The 15,696-nt window shown below is 41.4% G+C and overlaps 1 protein-coding gene across 1 annotated transcript in view; it reads left to right on the forward strand.

The window, feature by feature from the left end:
* C7 (complement C7) overlaps nt 1–8,566 on the forward strand; it is a 28,499-nt gene extending 19,933 nt beyond the window's left edge. Inside the window, exons 14-18 of the mRNA XM_072360177.1 lie at nt 98–230; nt 1,171–1,362; nt 2,179–2,275; nt 5,664–5,848; nt 7,262–8,566. Of these exons, the coding sequence (XP_072216278.1) occupies nt 98–230; nt 1,171–1,362; nt 2,179–2,275; nt 5,664–5,848; nt 7,262–7,449 (795 nt within the window). The 3' untranslated portion in view covers nt 7,450–8,566. The remainder of the gene's footprint in view (nt 1–97; nt 231–1,170; nt 1,363–2,178; nt 2,276–5,663; nt 5,849–7,261) is intronic.
* The last annotated feature ends 7,130 nt before the right edge of the window (nt 8,567–15,696 follow it).

Raw genomic sequence — 15,696 nt, forward strand, 5'->3', positions numbered from 1 at the left:
GACTACTGATAACCGGCACTGCCCACAGAATTCCAGAGACTCTCTTAGTCACTTTTATATTATATATTTTAAATGACACCTATTTATTGTCTTTCAGAATGCTGAAAACTCATATCCTGTTGGAAAAATCATTGTTTATGCTTGCAGACATGGATATTCTCTCATTGGTAATCCTATTGCTAAGTGTGGCAGTAATTTGGAGTGGCAAGGTGGAGACAGATATTGCCAGGGTATGTCTCTTTATCGTTTTGAAATACAACTTAATTTCTGAATTCCAGTGAAACTTCTCTGAATGTCTGCTTTCCAGTAGTAACAGTGGAAATGCACACTTGTATTTCCTAGATTCCTAGACAGAATTTGGTCTACATTGACCTTTATTTTGCAGCCACATTTTTTATACTGAATAGAAAAGTGTCCGTGAGGGCTGGTTTTAAGAAAGACAGGAATTGGAACAAGGAGAAAAGTCCAATCCAAGAACTGATTTTTATGTGAAAAGCTTTTGTTCCTTAATTATGACCTGTAGTGGAATTCTAAAACTATTGATATGAGCCACTCAAACTGAGTAAAAGGCCCAGAAAACAGCACTGGACAACCACAAAGCTCTCAACTAACCATCTTGTCATAAAAGCACAGCTTTGGGGATCACGTTACCTCTTAGACAATCTCCTCCCTCCACTCTTTTCCTCTTATCCAGTCAGTTATCCTTAGCATTTCTTTTTTGCCACAAGCATTTCTCCTGAATCAGTATTGAGTGAGATTTCTTTTCTTCTTCCTTTCCCATTCTAGTCATAACTGACTATCACAAAGGCTAGTCCACACTGCTTGAACACCTTCTAACTGTTCATCAGAACTAAGTCCTCAGGATGTTGCAGGGCCCTGTTTGTACGAGCTGACCATACTAGCTTGTTTCTCACTGGCATGAATCCTCAGCAGAAGCATGGGTCAGACCTGCAGGTAGCAGGAAGATATATTATCAAAGCATCCTTGATACTGCACATTCACCTTCCCGGTGTGATGAGTTAAAAGCTCATGCTAACATGACCAGTATATACCTATAGGAGCATCATCTAATCTTATTATTTGATTTCTTAAGAAAATTAGGAGGAGATAAAAACCCTATTCTGCAACTCATTGGTTCACTGTGGCTATTTCAAATGCTTCATTCCTTAGAAACTACTTGTCTTCTGCCTCTCCTGGAGGGGGGGCTGCAAGGAGAGCCATGGAAACCTTCATATGAGATTGGTGAGAGAATAACTCTGTCCTGTCCACATGGCATGCATCTAGAAGGGGCGCGCTCCATTTTGTGTGAGCCCAGTCTCAAGTGGACTCCTGACATGAAAACCATCCAGTGCAAAAAGGCAGGTAAGACATTGCAACCCTTCAAGTGCTACACAGGAGTTTATTTTCTGGGTAGACCATTGGTGGTATAGATAAAACACAGAGCTGTAGCTGAAATGGCTGCTACCCAGGCATGCTTCCTACTTTTCAAGTATGTTTTCTTTTGGTCAGTCAGCTGCTGCCTGAGGTAGCCTGATTGGAGATCACAGAATCACAGAATTGTAGGGGTTGGAAGGGACCTCCAGAGATCGAATCCAACCCCCCTGCCAAAGCAGGCTCCTTACAACACGTCGCACAGGTAGCCTGTGTCTTGCTTTTGGAGGATTATATTGGTACAGTGGTCAGAAAAAATAGAACTATAAGATGGAACTTGCAGCTTTCATTACCGTCAGTGCATAACAATATTAAGACTCACTATTTCGACATAGGGCTTTGGAGCCTTAGCTTTTCTGATGCCAGTAGTGAAGCCAGTAACTCTCAAACCTAATGAAAGCTGTTGCTAGAAATGATTCAGCATTGCTAAGTTTAGCAGAGACAGACAGCTGCGCAGAAATGAGATGGGTGTTTGAGTTTGAACACAGTACCTGACTCTTTCCGTTTGACTTATGACCTATGGATAAATTACTGTTCAGTAACTCTGTAAAGAGTATCATATATTCTTAATAGTGTTGGTTCCTTCTGTGCAGTAGATTCTTTTAATGAACATGCAGGATATCACTTTGTGTCATGGCTGTATAATCCAGTGCCTTTTATGCTCAGCTGGTAGGATACTTTCAGTGTAGAGCTTTAGCAGCCCTTGTTTTTCTGACCCTTGGCATTGTCTGTGCTCTTTTACTTCAGTTCCCAGTGTGAAACCAGAAGTGACAGAGCCTAAATGTCAGCCATGGGAGAAAGTGCAGCAGTCGCAATGTGTGTGCAAATTGCCCTATGAGTGTGGGTAAGTTCAGGCTGGATTTAGCAATGACCTTCTCACTTTATTCAAGTCCAATTAAATTTCTTAAGTTTTCATTCCATGACAGTTTAGAAAGCTTTACTCACGAGAAGCAGGAATTGTACTTTGTTTGCTTTACAGCTCAATCAATGTCCTGCTCATCACTTACCTGACTTGTCAAAGCTGTCAGTGGGTTTAGCAGTGATGGAATTCAGTTAGATGACAGAAGGTGAAGGGATAATTTCAGTTCCACTTGATCTGTGAGATAGGTGGAAAAAGGTAAAATGATATTTTGAAGATTTAGAAGACAGGAAAAGTTAGAACACAGGCTCTTGGGACATAAAGCACCAAAGCTGTAAGGTAGGGAAATAAAGCAGCCTTCTTTTCCCTGGTAAGGACTGCAGCATTACTAACAGCACAATAATCTAATTTCCGTTTGCACAGCCATTTGCACAGATCAGTCATGTCACCTTTCCTGACCTCATAACTTGCAGACCAGGGTTTATTTCCTATCTGTTCTAAGCCTACATTCAGCAATAAGCAATGCAGAACAAAGGTATGGAAATAAGTCAAACTGTCAATTCCTTGCAGAATGTTAAGGGACAGAATCAAAAAAAGAATTAACAGGAAGAGGTCCCTCTGACCATCTTGTGCTGACAGCCAAATGTGCCAAAGAATTCAGCACTCCAACATCTGTCTGGCTTTCAAAGATCAGATAAAGTTTCATATGAAGTCACTGCTGAGGTTTAACCATGAAATCCAGCCTGCTTTTGTCACAGCAGGAGCTGAGCAGTTTGGAAACTTTATGATAACAGACTGGATTTGTCCTTTCCCGGTATACCAGGGAGAAGACATTTTGAAGTCCTCTCCAGTGATTTCAAAGTAGCGGAATTTCTCAGTGGAGTAGGTGTACTTTTCCTGTCAACAACGCCTTGCATGGTGACTCCAGTTATAAGCCAAAATTGACACAATTTGAACATCTCAGAATTACAGTTGGTGGTTTTTGTTCAGGTTTTGTAGATCCACTGGACTCTTAGCCAGTATTTGAAGACACTGCCTTGCACAATTGTGAGGTTTGTAATAAGCCTGTTAAGAGTCTATTCCTATATTTAAAATAGTTGTTTTAGTAACCAAGTCCTACACATTTTGTCTAGGTACTCACTAAAGTGAGGCAACAATGTCTTCTCTGGTTCATGGATGTAGTGAAGTTATTTGGGAAGAGTCCACAACACTGGGGGAAAGGCTTGGATAGAGTCCCAATTTAATTAAGTACACTCAGTTATGCATTTAAGCTCCAGTTAAAATTAATCTACTGCCTCCTGTTTCTATTTCTTTTTTTTTTTTTTTAATTATATTTAAGATGGCAGGAAGATGGATAGCAGTCATTTTTGTTACTGATGTTGCTTTTTTGCTGTCTTGAAATAACACATCTAATAATAGAAGGATAAGTCATCACCTGTCAAAACAGACCGATATGCCAGCCTATTAATGCTGTAGGACAAAGGCATGTCAGTATATCTTGGTCCTTCCTCAGAGTGCAGGAGTAACCCAATTTGCTCTGCTGTGGTGGTGACACTCAGCAGCAGCCACTGCTCAAGTGGTGGGAACAGTTTACATGGAAAGAACCACAGTGGGTTCAGACGCATCACAAATCCATTGGCAGCACAAGAGCCCTACAATGTGTTGAGGAGTCATTTGTCCCTCATGATGCAGCCTTAGGTTACGTCTACCCTCACCAATAACAGCCAGAGAATGATCCTGGGCAATGGAGCTGCTGAATCCTTAAAGCAGCTCCTGACAGAGTTTTGGTAAGGGTCACCTCCCAGATAGCTCCAAATAGAGCTCAGGAATTGTGAATGTGAGGGACCAACTCTAACAGGCCATTGGTTTTGGTCTCCTTTTGTGGACAGAGAACATAACAGCATGAACACAAGCTTTTCTGTTTGAAAAGGTGTGAGGTTAGGAAAGGGTCATATCATAGTTAGTGCATTAAGATGGATGAAATGAAACCTCAGATACTGGAGGCTAAAGACTATCACCACACTGAAGCACTAGATTCAAGAGTTTTTCCTCAATGTTTATTTGTGTAGCATCCCTGTCTTGGTCTGTGTTATATTAAAACTTATGGGCTTGGATACAGATTTAAGATGTTAATTATTTCCAGTTCAATTTCTCACTTAGTTTCAACTAAAAGCTGCCCACCTCTCATAGCAGGTTGAAAGGGAGAGAAAGTATATGCTAACTTACAGCTGCCATTTCTCATCTTACGTTCTTCAGTAAAGGCATGTTCGTTCCCTCCACCTGGGTAGAAGTTGAATTTTTCCAGGTTCCCTTTATACAAGGACTCTTCCTTGCCTCTAATAATTTCTGTTGCACTGCTCTGAGTCCCCTGCAACAGTCTTTCAAAATAAGTGAAAATTAATAAATTCTCTTATAAGTACAGTTTCACTGTCCTTTTTCTGATGCATCTGGACATGCTGATTTCCACTGTCTTCTCCGCAGCTGATCCAGCCACAGCAAATAAGTACAGCAGTCTCCAGATAGCTTCAAGTATTACTGCATTGTAGCTACAGATTGGCAAAATGGAGCATTCATTCCTTGCTTCTTTCCCGGCAATCAGATTTTTCTGTGTTCAACCAAGTGATGAAATCAGCCTCCCTCCCCTCTGCTGCTGATAAAGAGGTGCAAAGCAAAGACATTAACACATTCCTATCTGACTTTTATCTTTTCAGCTAAATTAACTTGCCTCTTCTACGAATTTTTGTCCTTAAGGCTCAGATACTGAGTCTCTCAGGCAAATACAATATTGCCTCTGAGCAATTTTTTAACATAATAAACAACTTAACTTAAAGATTAGATGCTTCCACCGGATCACACGATGTTATTCCAAATTTAAGCTGATTCAAAAATTAGGAATTTCCTGCTAAGACAACTTTGACATCAAAAATGAGTGCCCCAGCATCTCATAGGCTACAAGAAAATGATGTAATGGAGAGAGATGCACAGTTTCTATTATTAGCTGCTTGGCAATACTTATCTGTTGGGCTTTTGCCCTGCCTCAGAATAAAAGAGTTAAACTCATTCTTTATGTCAGCAGATCAGTAAGGAAAATAGAGGTGACAAACGTAGCAACTGGTATTGTGACTAAGCACCTTAGTTAGGGGGCCCTTGGCAAGTGAGGACACTAACACTGCAGGGGCAGTGAGGAAAACAAAGAAGTCTGAATTATTCATGCACCTAAGCCTCAAGTTCACCACTGCTTTCTTTGGATGTACCTCACTGAATGGCAAAAATAAGAATTGGGCACTGAATGTTTTCCATTCTCTCAGCTCCTTTTAAGACATACCAAGACAAAATGCTTTTAAATGACGTGATCCCTGCTTTTTATTTTCAGTCCTTCCCTGGACATTTGTGCCACAGATCCAAGAACAAGGAGGAACATTCCTTTAACTGTTTGCAAGATGTATGCCTTAGAGTGCATGGGTAGAAAATATTCTCTTACTAATGCAACAAACTGCAAACCACCTCAGGCAGCTGAGAGACCATGTGGGTCGTGCTTCTTGTGGGAAAAATGTGAAGGTGAGAGATTCTTCATGATTTTAAGTGAAATGTGCTTATATGAACGAAATGAAGTTTGTAACCCCATTTACACCCATTCACAGTGGCAGTGGCCCTGTGCTGGTGCAGCACCTCCAACCCTCCCAGCAGCATGGGGCACACACTACTGCTGAGCAGGTTCAAGCCATTCACCCAGGGCTTGGTGTCTGAGTATGGCAGGAAGGAAAAGAAACTCCTGTGGGAGATAGTAACAGCATGAGCAGTCTGCAGGAAAAGCTTACACCTACTCCCTCCCCAGTGGGTTACCTGATTTGATGTTCCCTGGGAAGTTGTGGGTGAAGCTTTTGCCTTATTCTTTTTTCACCATTTAACGTTTCCCAACTCAGTACCTGCAGGAGTCTTTGCTGCCCTCAAGAACAGCTAGGCTTTTCCTGGAACTGGATGAGCTGTCTCTCCAGCTGTATCCTGCAGCAAGGAATTGAATGTTTCATTTTGTACCACTTAGGAAAGCCACTTGTTTTTGTTTGTACTTTGCTGCATATCCCCAGTTTCTCATATTGTGAGCAAAGGTGGAGGGATATTCCCCAGAGGAAAGAGGCCCAATCTTTTGCAGTCTGTGGAAGTTCTCAAATTCCCTGATCTAATTTCCCTGAGTATCCTCCATTACTGTGCATTTAATGGAGGGCTGGCAGAAATGTGAAGGTAAAGGAGTAAATTACGTTTCCAGATAGAAGACACAGTTACTGTCATTTTTTCTGTCAGTTAAAAAAAGATTGCTTGATAGGAATTTGTCTGTTTTGTCTACCAAAGCTGAACAGACAGAAATAATACAAAATAAATAAATAAATTAAATGGAGCTTCAGCAGAGATAAACATACCACAGTGAAACAAAGACATAGTTGTGAAAAGTAAATCTCCGTCCTCCTTACATGATTATTTAGATGTTGGCACTGATACAATTGTGCACATTTATTTGTAGGAACAAATCCTTTTGTTGTAGTGACACTGCCCATAGATAAGTAAAAATACAAGTTGCGTGTGCATGACTGGTTTGTTACTTTACAAGGACAGACCTCTCATTGTGCATGGTATCTGGAATACAGAGCAGTACGCTCACAAACTGATGTTAGCAGACTTCCAGCAGTAATATCAGGGATGTCTCTGAGAGCACATCGCAGCTGATGAAGCTTTCCCACAAGCACAGCCAAGTTAGCTGAGGTGGAAGGCCCTCTGCCTGCACTGGGCTGCTGTTGCAGCCAGCACCACCTGTTGGTGCTTCTAGTTTTTTCATCAGCTCCTGTTACGATTGGCTGGAAAGAACACACTCCGCGTGTCGCAGTTACTCCCAGTTGCATTTTGCTAGGAGTGGTTTGGTTTGCTTTGCATCGAGTCAGATGCCATCCTGAGTGCCTTTTCCTCTGTGCCGTTGCTCAGCGCAATCCAACAGCTGTGTGTGTGATGAAGACGCGTCATGCGAGGAGGGCGGCATCCGGGTCTGTGCTGCTGTGAGCGACTTCACTGCCCACCAGACCATGACAGAGTGCGAGGCCGGACGGCTCCAGTGCCGTGGGCAGACTGTCACCCTCGTCAGCATCAGGCCCTGTGATGTGCAGACCGAATGAGATCTGTTATGGTTCATTTTGTTTATTGCCACGGGATATGTCAAAATGTGTCAACTCTTGGGCAGGACATACTTCAAACCATGCTCTGTCAAATACAAGCTGTGCCGTGAAGCCCACTGCAGCCCATGGGGCTGTGTGCATTGGCTCTGGTTGCATGCCCAGGGCCCTTCGTTAGGCTGAGCCGTACTCTTTGCTGATCCAAAGGTTCTTGGCTTAGGCCCCTGGCTTAGCACTGGCAAGTATTGTTTGCATTTCTGTCACAATTAAAAAGTGTTCCTGAATTGCAATCGCCAAAGCAATGATGGATTACAGTGCATAGCATGGCAAATACATGTTTCTGAGAGCAGCACAACCATATGCATTTGCTGACAAGATAGAGGTTCCCAGAAAAAGAATAGGCTTTACAAAATAAGACGTACTATTCTTCACTTTTAATAGAGTAACTTCTTCCTGCTGTGCCTCATTCAGCTGTGCAAACAGCATCTACAGCATTGAACCTGTTGCTGAGCCTGAAGCTTTTAAAGGTCAAAACAATGTGCACTAAAAGCAAAGTCAGCTTTAAGTAATGAGAAGAATGTCTTTGCTCAGTTTCCTCTACACAGAACCACTTCAAGAAAAATCAGCATTTTACACTGTTGTAGCTATCATCATGATCTACACTTATAAGTGCAGATAACTGCGTTGCATTTGTCACATTTATTTATGCTTGTGCCAATGCCTGTTTGCTCACAGACCGTTGCATGTGGAAGTCTTCTACAACAGCACATCTTTCTCAGGGGGAGCTATTAGGGAAAGTACATTCTCACGGCATCGTGATAGCATACAATCCCTTAGAGACAACCTTGGAAGAAAGACAGTTATTAAAAGCAAGGAGTCTCTCATCATCCTCCCTTAAACTTGTCATCAGGTGGTGACACATTTGCTCACTCAGGCTTAATCTTGCAAGTTGGCTGAGGTGCCGCCCTCAACTGTCCTTTCAAACAATGCCCTTAATGACAAAGGGTGAGTAGTGAGCAGGAGGATGAGTGATCCAGCAAGTGCAGCGCTATCAGCGGGAAGCTTGTGTGCTTTGTAACAGATGTTGTTTCTTGCTATCAATAAATGCCTACCAGAATATACATCTCCCTTGGTTTTCATGTTTGCATCTGCAGCTTACGTCACTCTGTAAACCCTACCCTCAGCTGAAAATGCTTTGCTTTCTGTGGTGCTGGAAATGAGGATTAAGCCTGGATCTTAAATGTTATTTTAATTACTCTTTTTGTGGGTATGGTTTTTTGTTTGGTTGGTTTGTTTTTGTGTTTTTTTATTTTATTTGAGAAAATTATAAATTTTTGCAGACAGCTCACAGATTAAAATAAGCAAAATAAAGGCCAGATTAATCAGGTATTTGCTCTGAATGATCTGCTGGATGTGAAGAAGCAGCATCTTTCAGGAACTTCTGAGCGTTTGGCCCATGTTTGTTCCCAACTTCCTAACACAGCATTTCTAATCTTTTTCTTAAGGCAAAACACAAGCTTTGACAATGAGCCCACTGGGTATCATTAGTCTTCATGCCTGCTGGAGGCAAGAGAGAATCATCTGGAAATTTTCTCATAGAAAATACAAAAAGAAGAGTGACTTGGTAATTCGTGCCTTCAGAAAGGAAAATGTAGAAAACCAGTGCAGGTCATCCGGAAACCCTGAGGTTTTCTGATTAAGAAACAGTTGAAAAAAAAACCCTAAATTGCCTGTTATTCATCTCCAGATATCAGTAGGAACAGATCCCCATGTCCATAAAATAAATTAGTCTGAGTTAAGAGAGACAAAATATTAATGAAGATTGCATTTCAAATGCTTCATCCAGTCCCTTATACCTCACTGTTCATCTGACACATCAAAATCTCTGCAGGGCTCCTGTGTTCCTCTTTCATCCTAATGATGGACTCCATCTTTCCCACTCCTCAACACAGCCAGGTCCTGCCCTATAGATGCCTTGTGGACCCTTTTCCTCCCAGCTTACTGCTTGCAGGTTTCCAGCACAGCTCTTTGTCACTTAGTGCTGTTATATTACAGCCCTTTCTCCGCTAGAATTGTTACCTACTGTTCTCGGTCTCCTATTTGCCTGGGTCAGAATGTACTTCATCTGTCCATAAAATCTGAGGACATCTTATGGCATTTTAGAAAAGACATTAAGCCTTCTCAAAAGCAGAACTGAACAACAACAAAAAAAATCCAGCTGAATGCCTTACACTGGAGGGGGGGGAAGTAGTATTATGAGTAGACAGAAGTCTTTTTCAAAGTAGTAGGACTATTTAATAAATCGTTTGGACGCTAGCAGAGCATGACGAAGAGGCATTTCTCAGTGGGAAAATTTGGGGGCAATATCTACAGAATAGTTGGAGTTTTGTTCTTTCTTTTTCTCATTTTTCTTTCTTTTTTTCTCTTCAGATTTTATGGCAGCTCATCAGTAACAACCTTTTCCGAGAAGCCCAAATCCCCCAAAGTCACAAAGTTGGCTTCAGGCTGTGTGTACCTACTCTCCCTGCTCTTTAAGCTGTCTAGACAGAAGACAGCCTGATCTGGGCACGATACAGCTGTGCCAGGGTAATATAGTGGCTAAGCTAGTAAGTTCTGGGGAGATCAGAGTGGATTAACTTAAGAACAGGGCAGTGTTTTGAGACTTAAGCCAGCATTCAGGAGGAAAAGAAGTGGCATAAATAAAGAACCAAAGCTGGCAGCAACAGCCACATCTGTACAGATTGCTCATAATACAATGTTGCTGCACTCAAGACGTTTCTCAATATTCACAAGTTTTAACGATTTTAGAAATATAGAGCAAATATCACAAGGCTAAAAGACCAGTCGAAATCATACCACTGACTTCTTACTCACAGGGGCAAGAGCAGTGAAGACTTAAGTAAAGTTGTCCTTTCTTGCATGCCCACACAGACAGACTAGCTGCAGCCTGAACAGGGACTGCAGTATCTGTGGTTTGACAAGTAATGGGAGAAGGTGATGGTGCCGAAGCACTTCTAGTCCCTCTAGTGAGTGTGTTTATACATATGTATGAAGACACATACCTGCATGCACCCAGCTAATAAGGAATGCTTTTTTTTCCCTTGGCACAGCTCTGCACGCAGTGTCAGCCAAGAAAAATATAACTTTACCAGAAAAACGCACTGCTGTTCTCAACCTGCTACACAGTAAATAACGGCATTGCACAATGAATGTTGACGCAGCAACTCGCAGAGGAGTTTCGCAGACAAAACAAACATGTAGCCTGGGATGATAACAAAAAAAACCCAAACGAACTGGGATTTCACATCTATTTATGCAGAAATTATACCCAAGAAAAATAAATATGAGATGATTATCATAAATCATCTTATGCCACCACATGCTGTACTTTGCATACTTAAGAGAAGTTGAAGGAATCCATAAAACAGAAGTTTCCCAATCTCACTGAGAGATCCCACGTGGCTACTGTTAGATTTTCTTTATACTTCAAAACTTGGAACATTTCTCTGTCCTTGAACACTGACCCTTTGGACTGTTGTCTGTCCCTACTGCATGACAAAAAGTTTCAAAACAGATATGAGCATGCACCAAGTCTAGGAATTCCTGGGAAAGATGAGATAGCTTGTGTTTATACCAGTAAATAAAACAGATCAGACGTTTTGCAGCCCCAGAGGCACAGGGGCTTGTGTTAGTTCACATCCAGCCAGCAAACTTCCTACCCCAGGAAGAGCTGGCCTGCTGGAAACAGCCCTCAGATTGCATGGGTTATTGCATTGGGCCCAAATGCAGTTCACAGGAGGACTGTCTAGCACAGACCAAAACCACATTAGGTAATTCAACAGGAAGGATAATCATGCACACTTTCCTCAATCCTGTGCTCTAATGGTCTTTAGTCAGACACAACCAGAATGCTTGTCAGAGGACAGAAATGTGCTCAGTCATCTGCAGCATTACAGTGATCTGACTCTGTTGCTTCTGAGGACATGGGAATAAAAGTGCTCCACTCACACAATAGCCTGGACTTAGATGAGCAATGAAATCTGAAGTGCAACTGCTTTACAAAGTAATAGCTCTGAAATAATTCCAGAAAAATAACCTTTGCTAAGGTTCGATTCAGAAGTGCCACTTACTAGGTCATTTTTTAATTCTGGGTGGGTCACTACTAATGAATCCAAGGACATGTCATCAGATTTAGCTTTGAAAATATCAGGCTAAACCAATGCATTTATAAGTCAAACCTATCACATCTGCAGTGGTTTTTCCTTCAATCCTCGCTGTAGATCTTGTGTTCTGAATAGCCCAGTGCATGTCATTTCACAATTACAGGGACCAGGACACAGAAAGCAGAATTACTGGTCATCTAGGCATTTTCAGCTAAATCCTGGCAAAGTGGCTTCATTCCCTTCAATTCCGAGACTTAGACAATAACAAAAATATCTCCAGAGCTGTCACTGTAGAAAGAGAAAAATATAAAATGAAGAGGAAAAAACCCTTTAATCCCCCAACACTGACAAAAGGTGAGTTCACTTCTGTCTCCTGAAGTCTAAAGCATGCTTGTTGAATCTGGCAGCCTCACTGCCGTGTGTCATGGTTCTTTGTCTCTGTTCCTCGTGCAGCCCTTGGATGTGATTATTTGCAGAAATGTTTTTCCTGGTGCACTGCCCTGGTGAACCAATTCCATCATTCCGGTTAATTTTCTGTAATGCAGTCCAGCATTAACCAGCACACATTTGGTTCAGAAGTAATGTCACTCTGCCTGCAAGTATGGCTCACTTGAAATGAATCTTTTATTTTGGACCAGCAGTTAGTATCAGGGCTATTTTTCTTCTTCTTCTTCTCTTTTTTTCCTTTAACCTAATGCAGTAGTAATTTCAGGGAATGGGAACACCTCAGTTTCTCCCTGTGCTTTTATCCCAAGTCTTCAGCTGTAGTTGTGCAGATAGAGTGGGACACAACCTGTTGTGTTCTTTTCATCAAAATTACAGTTATCCCTTAAGTGCCAGTGAAAAGTAGCAGGAGGAAGGATGCAGCAAACCTCGCAGATGGCTGTTCTTGTAGGTGGGGAGCATCAGTGGCATCCGATGAGGTCAGTCTTGCTCCCCAGAGGGAGGTGGCACATTCAGTCATACATTTCTGGAGAGAATGTGCTGATGGCACCAATGCGCTTACATGGTATATCTTCCATTACCCTGATTGTATTGCATCACAAGTGTTAATTGTGAAAATTAGGAGAAAAAAACCAAACAAACAACAATTGTTTTCAGTCAGTTAATATTTAAATAAATAATTGCTTGTTTTTCTAAGCCTTTCATGTTTTTTCTCCAGCTGAACTGATTTCCAAGAACAGATCTTGTAATTTCTGCTGTTATTTGCAATCACCTCCCTGTGCACAAATGACCTGAAACTGCAACTTGGCTACTGCACAGTGTCATGTCAGAAAGACTTTCTGAGATACAACTGAACAGTGAGCGGGGTGAGCAAACTGCAATTAATTTTGTTTTTTCCCTGAGCAGTTTTTAACACATAGGTCATATTGATCAGGTCTCAAAGATAGCATTTGATGGCACCAATCTGTTCATTAGGGGCCTGAAATTCCTACTTGATGTCCCACTACCAGCAATCACCTGGGTATGATAGGTTTTGTACTTGATTTGTCTGAAAAGTAATATATTATTATGGATGAAAGGCTCTGCTACCCTGAAAGTTATGGGAGCAACAAATTCTGAGAACAAAATGGGAATGTCAGCTTACCTCTCTACAATAATTTCTTGGTTTCCTTAAAGCTCATTTGTGTCCCATTAAAGACTCTTTGACTATCAACTTAGGTCATAACTGGCCTCTAGGGAGAAAAAAGTAAAGGCTTCATCTAAAGCAATGTACTTTTTGGATCAAAACCAAAGCACTTCCTCCTGAAAAGTGCAAGTAAAAGTGGCTGTGATCTCCAAGATCAAACAACCCAATGCTGAAAATCAAACATTAGGATATAGATATAAAATACATACACAGAGTTTTAAAAATAGAAGCATTCATGTGATTTTAGATATCTATAGCATAAATATTTGCATGTGGCCTGGCCACTTCCATCTCACTTCACATTAAACCTTCAGGGCCTAATTCATCTGACATAAGACAACTTTCAGAAGTCATGCCCTCCAAAAGATGGTTTCTTCTGTCCCTTGACTAAAAGGGCAGCCAAAGATGATTAGCTTGGATACATATATACACCTTTAGGGGCATCTCATTCTCATAACCCAAGGAAGACTGGCTTACTTAAACCTCTCAGCATCAGTTCAGATCTACCCCTAGAGCTTGTCGTTAGGTTAACAGTTAAGTTTTTAAGTGACATACAGTGTTATTTGTAGCATTTATGACCCCACCATCAGAGCTGAGTCAGTTCTGTCATAGTTGCATCTGAAACCTCTCTTATCTGACAATAACTACCCAAAGCATAATGCTCGGGGCTCAAGGCAGCAAATGAGATGGAACACCTACTCCAAACTGCATGTTGAACTGGACCTATCATGAATACTACAAGTTATGCTGCTGTTGGAGATTCATCACTCAGTCAGCTGGGAAGCACTCTGGATATCAGTGAACTCTGCAGGAGCCCTGAGGGAACAACTGCACAATGCCACCTCTTTGTTGTTCTCTGCAAACACTTAACTTTGCATACACGTATATGTTGTGTATGTGTTAAGCACCGTCTGTCTTATTTTGCACCAAATTCTTAAGAGGTGCCTAACTCTACGTAGCAGTTGAAGTAAAGACAGCATATTAAGTACAAGGTGTTTTTTCTCACTTCTGTAAGGAGAAATAATAACTGTGATAATTATGTAATAGCCCACAGTGAAAAGTTTGCCACTTGCTACTGAAGCTGGTACCTACCCATTTTTAAACTCCATTGAAGCAAACTCTGTGCTGCTCCTGTTTCAAGATACATAGGGACCAACCTTGAATATATATATTCTGTTCTTTTCTATATTTGGTCAGATTTTGCACTGTACATTATAATTGAAGTGACTTCATACAGAAGCCCAGAATGGCAGCTGCTAATTGTCCAGCCATTAAATAAAACCTCAGTTGCTGAGCTGTGGTAAGTGTATTCTACATACACTCAACATACTGTTATGGCTGAGAAAAATTAAATATGGAATGTTCTGTGGAAGTTCTTATGTTAGTGGAAACACTCATTACATCCATTTTGAGTAATGCTCCTTCTCTGACATTAAGAATGAATAGATGATATTTTTTTTTCTGTGTGGCAGAGAAGCTGCATTACTGAGGCAGCTGTCCTTTGAGAACTGGTAAGCTCCTTGTGACTCTGGTTACCCTGACAGATTCAGTTCAGGTGTTACTTCATCTTTCCCAATTATAACTTATGACCCAAGGCAGTGATCCATCAAACCAGATAATGTTACTTGGAGCTCTCAATAGCAAAGAAGGGCAGACATTTCCTGCCACCAGTGAACAGGAAATCACTATCATTACCTAATATTCATTATCACAGTAGAAGAAGAGAATTTACTCTAAGAAAAATATGAATGTTACAGGAAATATCCAAAAGCTGCAGTCTTTGCTGTGAAGATTACAGACCTCTATCACAAATCATAGCAATGAGTTTTAAGTCATTGCAAGTGCCATCTTCATCCTAATGAAACCAACTGCAGAACACTGACCAGTCTCAGCAAACTGAAAATTTCCTCTGGATTCAGATTATGGCTAAATCACCACCTCATTAGTGAGCAACACATGACGTCTCCACTCTGTGTCATGATGCTAAGCTGTAAAACTCAAACTGTGGGAGTTGTCTCCATCAGCAAGAGAGAACAACACCGAGTCTCAGTGCAAATGCTTGCTGCCACTCAGACGACGGGTGTCAGAGAAATGGGGGCAGTCAGGTAGCTATGGTTTCCTCCCGTTTATCAGAAAATAACGTAATCTCGCAATTTGTTATGGTGAAAAAAAGCACTAAGGAAAAAAAATTTCCTCCCCATCGCAACAAACACTGCCAGACAGTCACGCTGGAATCAGAATCTGATAATGAAAAGCCAGTACTGAGGTTAGAGGGCCAGAAGCGAGAAGTCTTTAGTGCTTGTTGAGGGTGAGGCAGGCATACATAGCCACTCTGACTGATTATTCCCCTACCAAACGTGAACAGCAGTAAGAAATGGGGGTGAAAAACAGAAGTCAGGGACAATGAAATTTGCAACATGCCCATGGACCATTGCCAGCATGTCAATATAAATTGTT

This window comes from Excalfactoria chinensis, chromosome Z (genome assembly GCF_039878825.1).
Source record: "Excalfactoria chinensis isolate bCotChi1 chromosome Z, bCotChi1.hap2, whole genome shotgun sequence".
NCBI classification, from domain to species: domain Eukaryota; kingdom Metazoa; phylum Chordata; class Aves; order Galliformes; family Phasianidae; genus Excalfactoria; species Excalfactoria chinensis.